At 43.3% G+C, this 15,451-nt stretch overlaps 1 protein-coding gene across 1 annotated transcript in view; it reads left to right on the forward strand.

The window, feature by feature from the left end:
• Nucleotides 1-15,451, forward strand: part of LTK (leukocyte receptor tyrosine kinase) — a gene marked incomplete at its 5' end in the record, with an annotated part of 91,029 nt that overhangs the window by 60,331 nt on the left and 15,247 nt on the right. Inside the window, 6 exons of the mRNA XM_082318882.1 lie at nt 233-399; nt 6,422-6,516; nt 11,509-11,610; nt 13,596-13,773; nt 14,311-14,461; nt 15,193-15,328. Of these exons, the coding sequence (XP_082175008.1) occupies nt 233-399; nt 6,422-6,516; nt 11,509-11,610; nt 13,596-13,773; nt 14,311-14,461; nt 15,193-15,328 (829 nt within the window). The remainder of the gene's footprint in view (nt 1-232; nt 400-6,421; nt 6,517-11,508; nt 11,611-13,595; nt 13,774-14,310; nt 14,462-15,192; nt 15,329-15,451) is intronic.

Below are 15,451 nucleotides of genomic sequence, written 5' to 3' on the forward strand. Positions count from 1 at the left end.
GAGAACAGCTGGCTAACAGGAGTGTCAGTCAGGGTCTCCACTGAGAAAATTTGGTGCTAGGAGCAGTGATGAGTCATACACAAGCAATGGGGGCCTTAGTGATGTGTGTGATTAAACAATTTGACCCAGGATCAAAGGTTTGGCATCTCAGATCCCCAGGGAGGGGAGAAGTGAGTACCTTTCCCTTTTTATCACAGGATACCATTCTTTTTCTCTTCTTCCTCTATTACAGATCCAATTCTCAGTGCATGTTTTTGGCAGCTACAATGGTACTGTCTCCTTCTCTGTCAAGGAAGAGATAAAGGGAGCTCCAATCACCTTGCCAATGTGGGAAAGAGCAGGGAGCTGGAGTGACCACTGGTTTCTCATCACCTTACCAATGCCAGTGCTTCAGAACCGGTAAGAGTTCCACCAGCAGCATCCAGGGTTACCTCTAGGTTTAGCAAATTGTAACTGTCTTTGTTGTGAAGCATTACTTTCTTGCCTTCTTCCAGGGCCATTTCTACTGAAAAAATCACAGGAGTACTGCAATTCTGCTTGCTGAGGAAGTATTCAGTCACGTGTGCATATCTTCATGCACATACACAGCTTAGCTCAGCACAAGCCCATACTGTGTGTCTGCACTTACAAGCAGCCTCAAACAGTGCTTAGGTATTGGGAATAGCAGATGTCTGTACTAGAAACATTTTACCAATCTGAGAAAGCCAGTATACTCACAGTAGCAAAGTGCTCCCAGTAGGGAAACAGCTATATTAGCATAGCTGCACTTTGTACTCCCACAGTAAGAACAGCCATGTGAGTCAAATGAGTGGTAGAACCACAGTTTAGCCAATACAACTGTCTAGTCTAGGATCTATATCAGTGCAGCCTAGGCAATTGGAGATCATTCATTGCCACATCACTGATGCAACAATCTCGGGAAAAGACTGTTGTCCAAATCAGCCTTGCATTAAAGTTTTCACAGTTTTAGATGTGAAAATACAGTGTGACGTTGGTTTTCAAATGAAGGAAAATATTGAAGGTTCAAATAATTTCAGCCCAATCTATTTTTAATCAGGTATTTCTCCTCCCTCACCCAGTGTCATTTGATCTCAAGCCATGTAGCTGGTGTTGGCAACTGGTTATTTTGCACAGCACAAACGATTTTTAAATTTCTCCAATCTCGTTTTTTGCGTCTTCCTCAGGAAAGCCTGTTTCACATGACCCTTAAGACAAAAAACCCTCAAAGTCGATACAGTGAATATTATAAATGGAAAAATATCTACCTGATATTGGCAATAAATAATGTTTCAAAACTTCATGGATTAGAAGGTGTGAGGGGATTCCTTCCAACTTCAAATATTCTCTGCATCTTTGTGTAAAAGGCTAAGGGATTTTGGTCTGGAAGTGATAGCAATTCAGACCCAAGCAGCAGTAAAACTCAGAGAGAGAGAGCATGTTGTTCCACCCTCTTTCTAGTTTAATTTCATGATTACCTTTCGTCTCGTCATTATCATGTGTTCACCATACACACCTTTGCCATGAATTATTCCTTTAGGGTAGGATAGGTCTGCATGCTGGCATTGTATTTAGTATTCTTGTCTGACACAGTCTGGAGCCCTCTGGATTAGCATCTCTTTAGTTCTGCATATGTAAAGTATGACCAGTGAGTTTGTTCAGAACAGCTCTTTTCCCCAGGCACTTTCGTGTGGACCGACCCACAGCAGAGTCCCAGGGGCTCTCCAGAGGTATCTGAGACCTACCTCCCCTTGATATACAGTCCCTAGTCCCCTGAAGCCTCTGATTTCTGCATCAGCCCTCTGTTCTGAATGGAAATCGATCTTCTGTGGCAGAAGGGCATGGACAGCAAGAGGCTTTAGGGAGCACTAGCCAGCACTGTGTGAAAAAAAAATTGATATTCAAATACTGTAATGTTTGAAAGAGTTGAGCACTGAGACAAAATGAAAGAAGTAGGTGTCGTGGTTTAACCCCAGCCAGCAACTAAGCACCACGCAGCCGCTCGCTCACTCCCCACCAGTGGGATGGGGAGAGAATCGGAAGGGTAAAAGGGAGGAAAGTCGTGGGTTGAGATAAGAACAGTTTAATAATTGAAGTAAAATAAATTAGAACAGTTAAATAGGCAAAGCAAAAACCGTGCACGCAAACAAAACAAAACAAGGAATTCATTCACTACTTCCCATCGGCAGGCAGGTGTTCAGCCATCCCCAGGAAAGCAGGGCTCCATCACGCGTAATGGTTACTTGGGAGGACAAACACCATCATACCCAATGTCCCCCCTTCCTTCTTCTTCCCCCAGTTTATATACTGAGCATGACGTCATATGGCATGGCATAGCCCTTGGGCCAGTCTGGGCCAGCCCTCCCCCCGGCTGTGCCCCCTCCCAGCTTCTTGTGCCCCCGGCAGAGCAGGGGAAGCTGAAAAGTCCTTGACCGGTGTGAGCGCCACTTAGCACCTGTTTAGAGACAGCTTAGCACTACTTAGCAAGAACCAAAGCATCAGTGTATCATCGACATTGTTCTCATCCTAAACGCAAAACACAGCCCCATACCGGCTACCAAGACGAAAATTAACTCTATCCCAGCTGAAACCAGGACAGTAGGTAGGTCATATGTGCCTGTATTATGACAGTCTGTTTCACGTAGTTCTATCTTTTTTCACTTCATGTAACATTTTTTTATGCCATTTTCAAACAAATTTAAAACCAATGTGGCTCAACAGTGGCAATCACTGTGGGTGAGGCTGGAACTGTTCAATCTAGCAAGCAGACCTGTGCTACCTGAGCTAGCCAAGTGACTGACAGCAGTAATAAGTTGTCATTTGCTGCACTGATCTATAACAGGAACAGAAGCAACACACGCTTTCCTGGAAGGTTTTGCAGCTGTTTGCCCCAAGTGAGAAAACCCTGGTCTTTGTGCTCCCAGGACACTTGGGATCCATTCTAGGCCTCTTGTCTTGTTCCTTCCCTGCTCTGCTCTTTCTGTCCTGTCTCACCTGCTTCTGTGAGCACTAAGAGCCTTTCTTCTTTGTTTTTGTACACTTGGTCTCTCTTCCTTCTCCTTCAAGCTCCTATTTGCGAACCCATTTTATCTGTCTCATGCTTCCAGTCATAATTTCCCTCTCTGAAGTCCTACCTGATTCTTGTTTCCATCTCTCTTCCAGCAGGTGCTATGTCTCTGTGTGCTGTTTTGTTTTTTTTTTTTTTTTTAATTAAGTCTGACTCCCTTCCCTGTGATTCCATTCTCTTCTCCTCCTAGTTATCTCTTGTGTGCTTTTATTTTGATGATCCCAGACCTACAGTAAAGGTTTATTCCCAGTCTTCCTGTTTGACTGGCTGTTTCTCTCTGTAGATCTCAGGCCCCAGATCCCCGCACACCACGTCCAAACTCCCCTGCTGTAAAGTTCCCAGGGAGCTCCCCAACCTTTCCAAGATGCCATCTTATTCACTCTGGATTCAGTTTAGGCAGCTTCTTTCTCATATTTGGCCAGGATCAGCCCAGAAAGAAGGGCTGGGGAAGAAAAAGTGTAGTCATTCGTTTGGAAGGGCAGTTCTCACTTCATGTAGCTGAAGCAGGACCTGACACAGTTAATAAGAGCACTGCCATGCAAAGTACCGTTTAGCCCCAGACTTGAAGATATCCAGGGAAGGGGAGACTGCGCGATTAAAAAAAATTCTACCAGGCATGGAAGTATCAGGGATTTTAAATTTTCAAGGACATTTTACTAAAATTTTAACAGATTCTCATTCAAATGGAAAAAAAAGCTCATCCCTGCCATGTGACACTCTTCCTCACAAATTTCAGATCCCACTTCCAATACCTGGAGCACAGAGCACTTAAAAAGTTGTCAGCATTTTTGAGCATGGTCAAAATGATGAATCCCTAGGTTGCCTTATCCTCAACACCAGGAAAACATTTTGACTGCTAAGCAAGTCATACCAAATCACCCAAAATAGAAGAGTTCAGCCTAAATTGGTTTAAGGCTGGTGAAGTTGCAAACAATTGTAAACAGAGGCTTAAGGTTGGCAAAATTGCAAACAATTGTAAACAGGGGCGTATGGTGAACATTGCTGTACAATCTTAGTACAGTTTGGTATAAGCTTCTATGAATGACTTTTCTGTGGGTGCTGGCAGCTTTCCTCGGTAATGCAAACTCCAGCAATGCTGTTCTTAGGGAATTTTTTAGCACAGAGTTTGGGTTGGCATGCCATTTTCCTGTATCCTGAATCTTCAGGAAACTCCTGTCCTTCTCTTGCTGTCCCCAAGAAAGTATGAAAGAGCTATATTTTTCCCTGGTTCCTTGAAGGGATGATGGCCAGTAGCAAAGTGGGTGGGAGGGGACAGATGATACAAGGAGAAGGAGTAGACATGGATTGCAACACAAATAGTTGTTATAGCAGGACCTGCATGGCTTGATGGGTCCAGAAGGAGAGAAGCTCTAGTGGATAGAAGGAGGCGTCCATGGAGCAGATATATAAGTAGTTTTTAGCAACGGCTTCCTCCAATGAGTTTATTTCTTAGGAGAGAAGGAAGACAAACTACACAGTTCACTGATCAGCCTCCCAGTTGGGCATCTAGCTATTTGGAAAACTGCTTCTGGTGATCAGCTGGCAAATTCACTCACTTGGTTCATACACACAGGGGAAAAAGGCTGCTATCAGAAGAAAATCAGGCAGGCAGAAAACCAGACATCAGAGAGCTGAAGAGTGTAGTATCCTGAAGTCAGCAAAATGAGCTCAATGAGCAGGAACACAAGAAACCCCTCTGGTTAACACAGCACAGAGTTAAAAAGGCAAATTCCTCCCCTTTTTTCTGACGTTGTGAGGAAGAGGAGGCATACAGAACCCAGAGCTCATGAGATGTCTATTCTCATGCACTGGATGTCATTCCCCAGGCTCCCACTTGTGCCCAGCTGGAGCAGAAAGCTACCTTGTGGTGCAGTGCCGTGGACGCTCTCCTGCTCTTACTCCATGGACCAGACACAGTAAATTGACCTGACCAAGGGTACACTGCAATGTGGGTGTCTTAAGTAAGGGGTAGGCTGTGTGCTGTATCTATGGCTGTGGGTCCTAGAAGTGCCCTAGTCCTGGACTCAGGGTGCTGTGACTTTCTCTTCCATCAAATGGCTGGGGAAATTACTGTCTTGTATCAGTGGACTTATGTACAGGGTCTGAAAAAGCAAAAGTATTGCTAAATCTGCTAATAAAGAGGCAGGTTTCTGTAGGAAGGGGATCTAATGGCAAATACCCCTGCTAACCCCGTAGCTAAGAGAGTGGTCGTTCAAGGAACCCTGGATTTGCATTTGCTGCACCAACACTTACTTGCAGAGTGCTCAGATCCTGTACGTGTGAATGCTTTCATTTAAGCACAAAGGGCTGTTCCTGAGTTGGGGTAAGAGCAGCTTATCCCTAAAGATTTTGATGCAGCTAGGCAGCATTATATTAATTGTGGATATGGACCAACATTTGGCTGGTGGGTGGAATACGCACACAACCTTTATTGCCACTAATTTGGGACAAGTGTGTTCCTAGGCTGAATGATTAATGTGTGAGGTGGGTCAGTGCTTGATCTCTCATAAATCATCATTGAGCTTCACCAGTGACAGCAGTGGAGGTCCTCTCCTTATGCTTTTAATAAGCTCTAAATGGACTGGACATCAGACATCTGTTTATTTTTTGAAATTTAATGAAAAACAATTTAGTCCTATCCATTAGAAAGAGATCCTTCAACCCATTTTCTTTCCTCCTTGTGAATTCAGAATGTGGCAATGCACATGGGACATAACAGACCTCCTAGATAAGTAGCTAACACCTGGTCATGGTAAAAAAAAAAAAGATGAGACAGCCCAGAATGCGAACCCTTCAGGGAGTTATGGCTGAAATTTAAAATTTCCTGACCTTCAACTGAAGTAAACTCGTGTCACCTTGTTGAGTTACATTGGCTGAGGATCAGGCCCAAGATCACTGTCTATTTGGATATCGTTGTTCTGTTCAGTTTTTATTCTGGCTATCTCTTTGGGGATGGAAAGGAGGAGCTTCTTTTTTCCCTTCCCTTTTGCACATGTCTAGTTCTCTTACTGTTTATAGCAATTGAATAAGGCTGATTGTCTGTGTACAAATATTAGTAAGGGACAGCAGCTTGTGTTTCTACATGTGTGTGCAGACAGCAGGGGAAGTAGTGCTCTCATTCTTGTTCCCCAGTGAAATGTGGCATAATATGAACGTTGCTTGGTCCTTACTAACTGTTGATGTGTGGGTAAGATTTCTAACAAGCCCTTTTGGCTGCTCAGCTGGGCTCATCTGGAGGAAACATTCTAAATAGTGATGATCATGATTTGATGATAAGGGAACATTGTATTTTTAGGGTTTTTTTTCCCTCCGTGCCCTTTTGTCTGTCTTCTCTAAAATTTCTGTCTTATTGCAAAGGTTTCAACTGCAACTCCTGGCAACCTGGGGCTGGAATTCCCAAGCTGACATTGCTGTCGACAATATTACATTTGGACTGGACTGCTTCACTGACGGTGAGCCACAAGCGTTGCAGAATCCCTTAAAGAATTTGAGTAGTGTAATCAGTATCCCATAGATCCAAGACACACATGCTCTATTCCCCCCACAGAGTACACATGGATCATTTGTGTTAACTTTTACAGCACAATGCCATTTTATCTCAGACCTACTGAAGATTGCTAGTAGAGACAACTTTACAGTGTGTCAGAGTCTCCTAGTGCTCTTTTTTTCCTCTAATCTGGGATATCCTGTATCACATAGTTGAGACCTGTCTGTGTGTCTTGGCAAGAAACACTGGACTTATTCCTTAGCCCCTAAATGGAAGGATTACATCACACTGTTCTTCAGCAGTCCCTGCTGACCTATGCACCCTGGCAATTGATAGCTGAAGGGAATTTCTGGAAATCAAAAGGGAAAGTCACTGTATTTAGTGGAGGAAAGGAAGAAAATTAAGGAATAAAGTGACTCTCTGACAGTAAAGTTTAGATTATTGCAACAAGTTTGTTTTACCCTGCAAGGAGGTACATCAAATGTCACTGTCAGATACATAACAGATGTGCTTTCCTTTGCTTTGTTACTGCAAACGCGACTGATGACAATGTATTCCACTGAAAAATGGAGCCGGTGCAACCCTCTGAAGCATGTTAGCTAGAGCTGGATTTTCTTAGCCGACAACCGGAAAGAGGTTGGATACTTGAACCGCTTGCAATACTAGAAACTGCCTTCTTTTTGTCCCTGGAGAAGAGAGTTATATGCTCTGTTGTAAAGGAACTGGAGAATATGCAGCACTTGAATTGTGACTTCTATTGCAGACAAAATGTGCATCAGTGGTCCTGTGCCACTCTTCATGTGTCACCACACACAGTATGTCAGCATTTAGGGTAATAACATGTCCCTGCAGCCTAACGTAATGTGTGGGAAGGCTTATGTCAAAACAGACATGTTAAAAGTTAATCAACAAACGCCCCTTTTCCCTCCCATCTTTGTCTGATTCAGTCTCCTGTTCTCCATCCCTTTGTTCTGTGGGTACTGACACCACCCTTCTATAAAATGTTGAGCATGCACATTTTCATTTGAAATTAAGAGGAAGAGGTGTTCCTTGACGGTAATGTCATTTGTTCACTCCAGCTCCTTAACACCCCTGGCTCTGAAACACTTTGGAATTTCCATGCTAACACTTTGTTTTGAAATCTTTTGAAGAAACTGAAGGGAATTATTCTGGATGCTCTTGTGCCAGCTGATGTACACCCAACTGCTGGAGTTTACTGCCCTCCTGAGAGCAAATACAGCCTCCAGTTTGCCCGCAGACATTTTGCGGGCTCTGGTGTAGGGATGTATCCTTCAGCAAATAGGTGGGGCTTAAATGCCACTGCCGCAATGTTATCAGACCTTATGCATTAGATCACCCAAGTCACTCCTCATTTTCAATTAGTATTAATCGCACTGATGTCCAGGAGCAGCTACCACTTACCCCATCTGAAGGTGTGACCCAGAGATGCGTGACTCATGCAGAAGAAAGACATCATGAAGGAAACATGTTTCTCAGAAGCCTTGCACTTGCCACTGTTCCTTGAATCCTCTTTGCAAATTGATGTTTTCTCGCCTCTGAAAGCAAACCCCTCGCATTTGTCTTCTCATGACTTTAATTCAGTTAGGTTGCAGAGAAGCCCAGCAGCTCTGCTGTGTTTTCAGTAATGAAATTATTTCTCCCTGGCAAGGAGAGGTTTCAGATGTCGGAGATGGAGCTAATTAAGATCCAAGCAGTGAATTCTTTGCATGAGGGCAGCAGGAAGGATGTATGGCAGGAGGCAAGAATTTGCTCCTTGCTAGGATGTAAATATTATTTTCTCCATCTATTTCAATCCTGTAGTTCAATTGCTGTACAAAACCCAGTGCAGACTCTGAAAGCACTGCTTGTCTGTATGCAAGCTGGGAAAGAAGGTGAGGTTTTCCATATACCTCAAAATCGAGAGGAAAGATTCAGTAAGATTTAGGAGGAAAATAAGTGGGTAGTGAGGGCAGCCCAGGGGACATCAATAAGGACAAAACACAAACAGACCATTCTTTGGATGGCAGTTCCTGGGCAGTGACAGATGTTTTCCCTGTGAAAAAGGTGAGATGAAACTACCTTCTGGTTCATACAATCACCTTGTGTAAGACAGTGTCACAGACCAGATGACATGGGTCTGGTTCGTTGTGAGAACTTTTAGGGGACAGACATAAAGATATTTTATTGTTTTAGTGAACTAGTGCTTTCATAGGAAGAGGTCTGAATTTTGAGTGGCTAAATATGAAAATGTGGGCTGGCATGGCAAATAGAGTGCTGATTGTTGCCCTCCTCACTGCTTACGTGGTCACTGTTTTTACCACTACCTTTTGGCGCTCCAAGCATTACATTGTTCCAATTAAGATCACAGGTCTTTGGTCTATCAAAGTGTACCCTACTGCCCTGACCTAGGGATTACATTTCGTTCTGTGTGTCATTTACAATTTCCCAGAAGACTGATTTATAAATGGCAAGACTGTCCAAAGAGAGCTTTTGTATAATGTATCTCTAGTTCTTGACTTTGCAGTCCCTGACCCAGCAAAGTCTGGTTCTGGTGACCTGCCACTCTCATTGCTTGAGGTGAATGGTGGGGGTTAGTTCAAGCCTCATTACTGCCTCATTTCACTGATTTAAGAAGGTGTTGACTAGAAATGCAATAGGTCAACCAAAGGGATGGGGAAGCTGGCGCAGCTTCCTCATTCCCTGTCCCACTCCAGGACAAGCTGGAGAGGCTTCCAGGAATACCCCAACCTGCATCAGTAAGGTGAGATCTCTGAGGAGACCATGCACACTTTGAGGATCCTGTGGGGCACCTTACTCTGATTAATCCCGTCCCCAGGACCACTATATCTTTTTTTCATTACAGTCCCAGAGACAGGGAAGTAGGAGTGAGTTACTTTAGCTCTTTGCCTGCAGGAGATGCCCTGTCTTTCTCCTTTATACTTCCCTCTGTCCCTTTTCAGTGTGGAAATCAACAGCATTAGCTAAATCTTAGAGAAGAGAGTCCTGTGCTCTTCATATTTTGCTGATATAGGTACACCTTAATATGAATTAAGTCTTGTTCCCTTCTGTTCACTTACAGTCAACATGTTGGTTGTCAGAGGAGGAAGTGGAAGCTAAAATAGACTAGAGCACCAGCCCCTGGATCCCAGGGCTACACCATGTTTGTAGAAAATGCCACCTTACAAATTCATGTCTGACTGCATAAAATATCAGCCTTCTAAGAGTTAATGGCCCATGTGGAGAGGGTGATGCTCAGTCTGTCTTGCAGCTTGTCTGCTGCTGAGCCCAGAGGAGGCAGAAGCTTTCTTCCAGTGCGTTGAGGGTTTGAGACTGTTTGGAGAAGGAGGAAAGATTGTTTGTTTGGAAACGAGGCATTGCCTTAGGATACTCAGTTGGGATGCTGCAAAAAAATCCATGCAGACACACAGACTGACCCTCTGTTTCAGAGAGTGATTTACATTCCTTCACTCTGGCAAACATAACTAGACTTCTTTTACATCTCTAAGTATCTGAAACTGTTGTGACCTTTGGGATTCATAATTCAGTGCAGGCCTTGGGAGACCAAGCATCTTTTCTGGCCATGCATTGTCTTTTTTATTTGGTTTTCCTTCTTGTCTTTGATCCAGATCATTTGTTTTGGGTTAATTTCATTTTTCACTGGTTTGACAACTCCATCCATTGAAGTTCTTTATCTCAGTATGAACAGAGTGTGTTAGTACAAAGCTCCCTTTTACTTCCATCCATCAATGCGCTTTCAGTCAGACCTGGGGGGAATATTCTCGGGAGTAAAATCTCATCAAGGTCTCCATGCTTCAATTAGTTATTTGGCCTTTCTGACACAGCTAACAAGGGTGTTAATTATCGCTATTTAGAGCAGTGGCTTTGTGGCAGAGATAATTGTCCAGCTGGAACTGAGTGAGTGTCTTTTGAATAGAGCATCAAACAGCTGTTAGATTCTCACAACTGGAACAAATTGAAATATTTGTAATGTTTTTCAACTAATGAAAAATGTTCAGTATTAAATTAACTGAGGGCTCATAAAATGGAAGGAAGTCTCTCCTTTTTCTTACAGAGATTTTCCAATCAAAGATCTGCATAAAAATGGGTAATTTAACTATTGAAACAGGATGCTTGTAGATTATAAGACAAGGGTTCAGTTATTACTTTTTCCTGTTGTAAGGCAGCTTTGGTTGTGTGGTGTTCTCAATGCATTCAGATGCTTTGGATCAGCAACTGCTTTGAAGTCCCTCCTCTCTGAGAAAGGGCTGATTTTTAAAAGCCTGTTTTACTGGTCAGAAATGTAGTGTTTTGCTCTGTGTTTTTCAAAAAGGTTTGTCCAAAGATTTACAGCTTGTGTCAAGGGTATGCTGCTGTTTCTTAACTGTATATGTTAGTGAGATATGTAATTTTATTTAGTATTCTATTCTCTAAGCAAGGTCTGAGGTGCTCAAAGTTGGTTGCTGAGAGGGGAGCTATCTGTTAGGCTGGTTTACTTACCATGACACCATTCAGAACCAAAGATAACAACTTTTGCTCTCACTCTTGTTTACACCTCCACTCGTTTGCCTGTCCAGAATTGGCACTTGCCCCTTTGACCAGCAGAGCATCAATGTCTGATATCTGTTCTCCCACACTATGCTTTTGCTAAAGTCTCTTGTAATCATAGGCAGTGTAACTTGCTGGTCAAGGAGCTTATCCTGCAGGTGAGCCTGCATGGGATAACATGAAGAGTTTGTGTTTGCTGATTTCAGCACAGATACAAGTAGCTAACCCAAGACATGGGCCCAAAAGAATAACAAAAAAATATGATTATTTAAAACACCTTTTCTTCCCAAGGTATTATTTATTTATTTTAACCAAATGGTTGTAGTTGGTTCATTCATGTGGTCTTTAAATTTTCCACGTCTCTTTTCTACCATCCTCCCATCTCTCTCATCCATTTTACAAACTGTTACAGGAAGACAACCAAATCATTTTGGTGGGAAGCGCCAGTACCCACGGGAGATTAGTATCCTGGATGAGCATCTTCTGAACCCCCTGGAAGAGCCGTCCCTCCCAGGTACATGATTCAGTACTGAAGACCTGTCTCTTGGCTATAAAAGGTGGCTCCCTTCCCATCTCCTGTGTGTGATCTGCCTGCCTTATAGCAACGGGGCAACTAAATATAATCCATCCCAAAGATGTGGAGACCATGTCAGGTATTTTCTGTTTGGCTATAGGGCAGCAGTTTGCTCGCCAGTCCTTAAATAGCGGGACCTCTTTAAAGAAAAGCAGAATCTTTAAGTAAAGAAGCTTTAAGTAAAAGCAGAAGCTGCACAGCTCAAATTCGGAGTGCACAAAAGCCAGCTCAGGGGCGAAAGGTGTAGATCAGTACAGAAAGCTGCAGATAGAAAGACATTTACTGGGACTTCGTGAGCAATGAAGTTGAACCTAATGAGTGGAGAATAGGAGTGTAAAGATGAAGATCCAGGGAGGGGAAGTAAGTGAGGATCTGGAAAACCACTGAGGAGAAAAACTGGATGAAAAACTAGGAGAACAGGGGACACTGGGGACCAGTTTACTGATAGCAGTAGAGACTGCCACTCTGGAGGACAGATAACAACTGTGTGGGTGAGAAGAGTTGTCTAAATGAGGGCCTGAGGAGAGGAGGTTGTGCTTGAGGCTGCTTTGCTGCCAACAAATACCTGTGTGTGGCTGCACCACCTCCTGAAGACTGTGTCCACCTGAAATGCGACAATCTGTGCTGCTGTCAGGCCTGTTAACTCAAGGGGCGGAGATTTCTGTAATGTAGCTAACACTCTTACCCCAATGATCCATCTGTGTGTTCGCAGGATGACATCTGTTGGGGATAGCTTTGCTTGCCTTTTCCTTTAAACAAGATTAGAATTTTTCTTTTAAAGGTTTGTGATTTTTACTGCTATTTTAATCATTCAGCTCTTAAACAGTTCTACTTCTGACTCTGGTCCTTGTGCATGCACTGCATCATACAGTTTTTAGATACATTATTGAATAGTTTTATTCTTAGGCCTTATCTCATTCACTGAACAAGATGGATATGTTTGGGTCTTGGACAAGGGTTGAGAAATGGAGGAGATGGTTAGCTGCTGCATTGTTGTAGAAACAAAAGAGTAATGCTTAATGAGAGCCAGGAAAAAAATTGCTTGGAGGAAAAGGGCGCCTACTGAAAGTAGCAAGAGGTTGTCCTCTGGACTGTTGCTGCTGCCACAGGGTTCTTGTGCAAGCCTGAGACAGGTCACTTAAAACTTTCACCACCTTTCATAGATGGTCACTAGTTGTAATGGCAGATGTTTTCAAGCTTTATTTCTGTGTATATGCTTCAGTTCTCATCTGGAAAGTTTAATAATATCTCCTTCTTTCATACTGACACTGAGAAGAGAAATTTGATAATGTCTGTGAGACACCTGGATAAACCCCTTCTCAGAAGTCTCCCCCCCTCCAATTGATGGGGTTTATCTGCAGTCCATGATTTATTAAATAGAGTGCAGGAAATAAGGTGACAGGGGAAAAAAGCAAACAGTGATTAATATACAGAGCAGTAGTTGTGCTATGACTAGAATAAAGTTGGGATAAGTACTCTGTGATCATATAATTAAGGGTGGTATCTTAGTGGATTGTATTACGAGGGAGCTGCATTAAAGTTGAAAAAATAAATTTAACTTTAGCATGTACTGGTTTTAAAGTCCTCAACATTGTAAATGCAAGTTCAAGCATTTTTTGTATGATTATAATAATAAGCATGTGATCAAATAGATGTATTGAGTTTTAAAGCCCTGTAGGTAACATATACTGCTGCAACATGGTCTCGATTATCTGTTTTTTATATAAAAATCATTAATGTTCTTTGTGAATAATAATAATGTGAATTTTGTTATCGAAGGATCATTAAGGAAAGATATCAACAGGAACAGTTGTTTTGTTCAATGACACTTGCCCTTTGGTTATATAGTTCTGTAAGTTATTGCATGTGTCTGAGAAATAAAGGGAAGCTCACATCTGCCCCAGCTCTTGCTGTTTTGGTCACAGGGGACACATCTGTTGTTGTCTGGTGGTTCACAACATGTGGTGCCAGTGGTCCATACGGGCCCACTCAAGCTCAGTGTGACAGTGCCTATAAGAACAGCAATGTGTCAGTGACTGTGGAGAAAGAGGGCAGGCTCCGGGGTGTGCAAGTCTGGAGAGTGCCGGCCACAAACCGATACAGGTGCGTATCAGTGTGTGCTGGAGAGGCAGCCACATTTAACTGCTTTTTGTTTGTGGAGTTTCAGCAAGTATAAGTGTGGGACCATCAGTACGGAGTGGGTGGAGGGGGCAGTGAAGTAAGAGAGAAATAGGAGCACTAGCTGTAAGGATCTGTGTCTGAGCTTCTGTGAAGCATGGAAGGTTGGAGTGGTGACATAGAGATCAGAACAGGAGTGACTGTGGGCACGCAATCAAGTGGAAGTGCTGCCATCATTTCAGTCCCGAAGCTTTGGTCTTCTAGACTTGGCTACACCAGCTCATGCTATTTGCTCCTGAAGTCTCCCTCTCCAGTGCTCTGGTGTAGAGTTGGTCTGTCCTCTTAAGCAGCCTCGGCTGCATGGGTCTCAGACAAATAATAGCCATGAGATGCTGCAGCAGGGGAGCCTGCTCTGGAGCAATGCCTGTTTGGGATTGCAGGCTGGAGAGACATGCAGATGGAGTTGCTTTGGGTATGAGAAGTGTGAGATTTGCCTCTTTAAATACTTACTTCTTCTTCCAGGATTTCTGCCTATGGAGCAGCTGGAGGGAAGGGAGCCAAAAACCACAATAAGAGGTCCCACGGGGTCTTCATCTCAGCCACCTTCCAGCTGGAGAAAGATGAGCTGCTGTACATCTTAGTGGGGCAGCAGGGGGAGGATGCCTGCCCTGGGGTGAGGGCTGCACAAGCACATGTGGGTAGACGCTTTGCAGATAGGATTCAGTGAGATTCAGTGGGTGGCTTGGAGTTTGGTGATGAAAGATAGAAATCCCAGGATCCAGCAATGAAACCCAGTCAGGAGACTGGGAAGAACCAATAAACCAAATTAGAAAGAATCTCAAAACAAATATAAAGAACTCTGAAAAGAAAAACAATCCCAAAATGCACAAACAAATACAAAGCCCACAGGAACTTAGCTTTAAGCTCCTGGTGTTTGAAATAAGTTCTTCATCATCTTTCTTCTGCTTATTTTAAGCAGGGAGCTAGTAGGCGAGAGTTGTGTGCTCCTTCTCTTATTTTTCCACAGCCTAGGTTTCTTTCTGTCTGCAAGATTTCAGATAATTTAATATTATTTATGGAAGCATCCAGCAGCGTTGTGGCTGCGCTGTGTTAGATACTCTCTAAGTTTAAATACTAAGGTCTGAATCCAGGGCCTATCAAAACCAGTGGGAATCTTCCCACTAACTACAGTGGCCCCTGTGTTAGACATATGTAATGACCAAAAAACCGCTCACGGCAAACAGAAATTGATGCCATGAATGCTTATATATGTGTCTTCTAATGCTAGACCCAATGTTTGAAAGTCCTTTTATCGCTTAGGCTCAAAAGTTGCCTCTTTTTCAGCATGAATTCTTTGGTATCATCTCTTGCAGATATCTGAGTGCATCTCTTGTCTCCTTTCAGAGCAATCCTGAAACCCAGAAGATCTGCTTAGGGGAGTCAACTCTCATTGAAGAAGATTACAAAAAAAAAAAGGACCTGAAGGACTGGGCTGGAGGAGGTGGGGGTGGAGGAGGAGCAACCTACATCTTTAGAGTAAGTATTTCCTCTTTGCATCATGCCTGAGCAGTGTCCAGCAGAGCAACTAGCTTTCACTGTCAATCATGGCATATGATACTCAGTTCTTAAAAAAAGGTGATGAAAAAGGACTCTCCCTCTCCTC

Source organism: Platalea leucorodia (assembly GCF_965183815.1).
Source record: "Platalea leucorodia genome assembly, chromosome: 7".
Taxonomy (NCBI): domain Eukaryota; kingdom Metazoa; phylum Chordata; class Aves; order Pelecaniformes; family Threskiornithidae; genus Platalea; species Platalea leucorodia.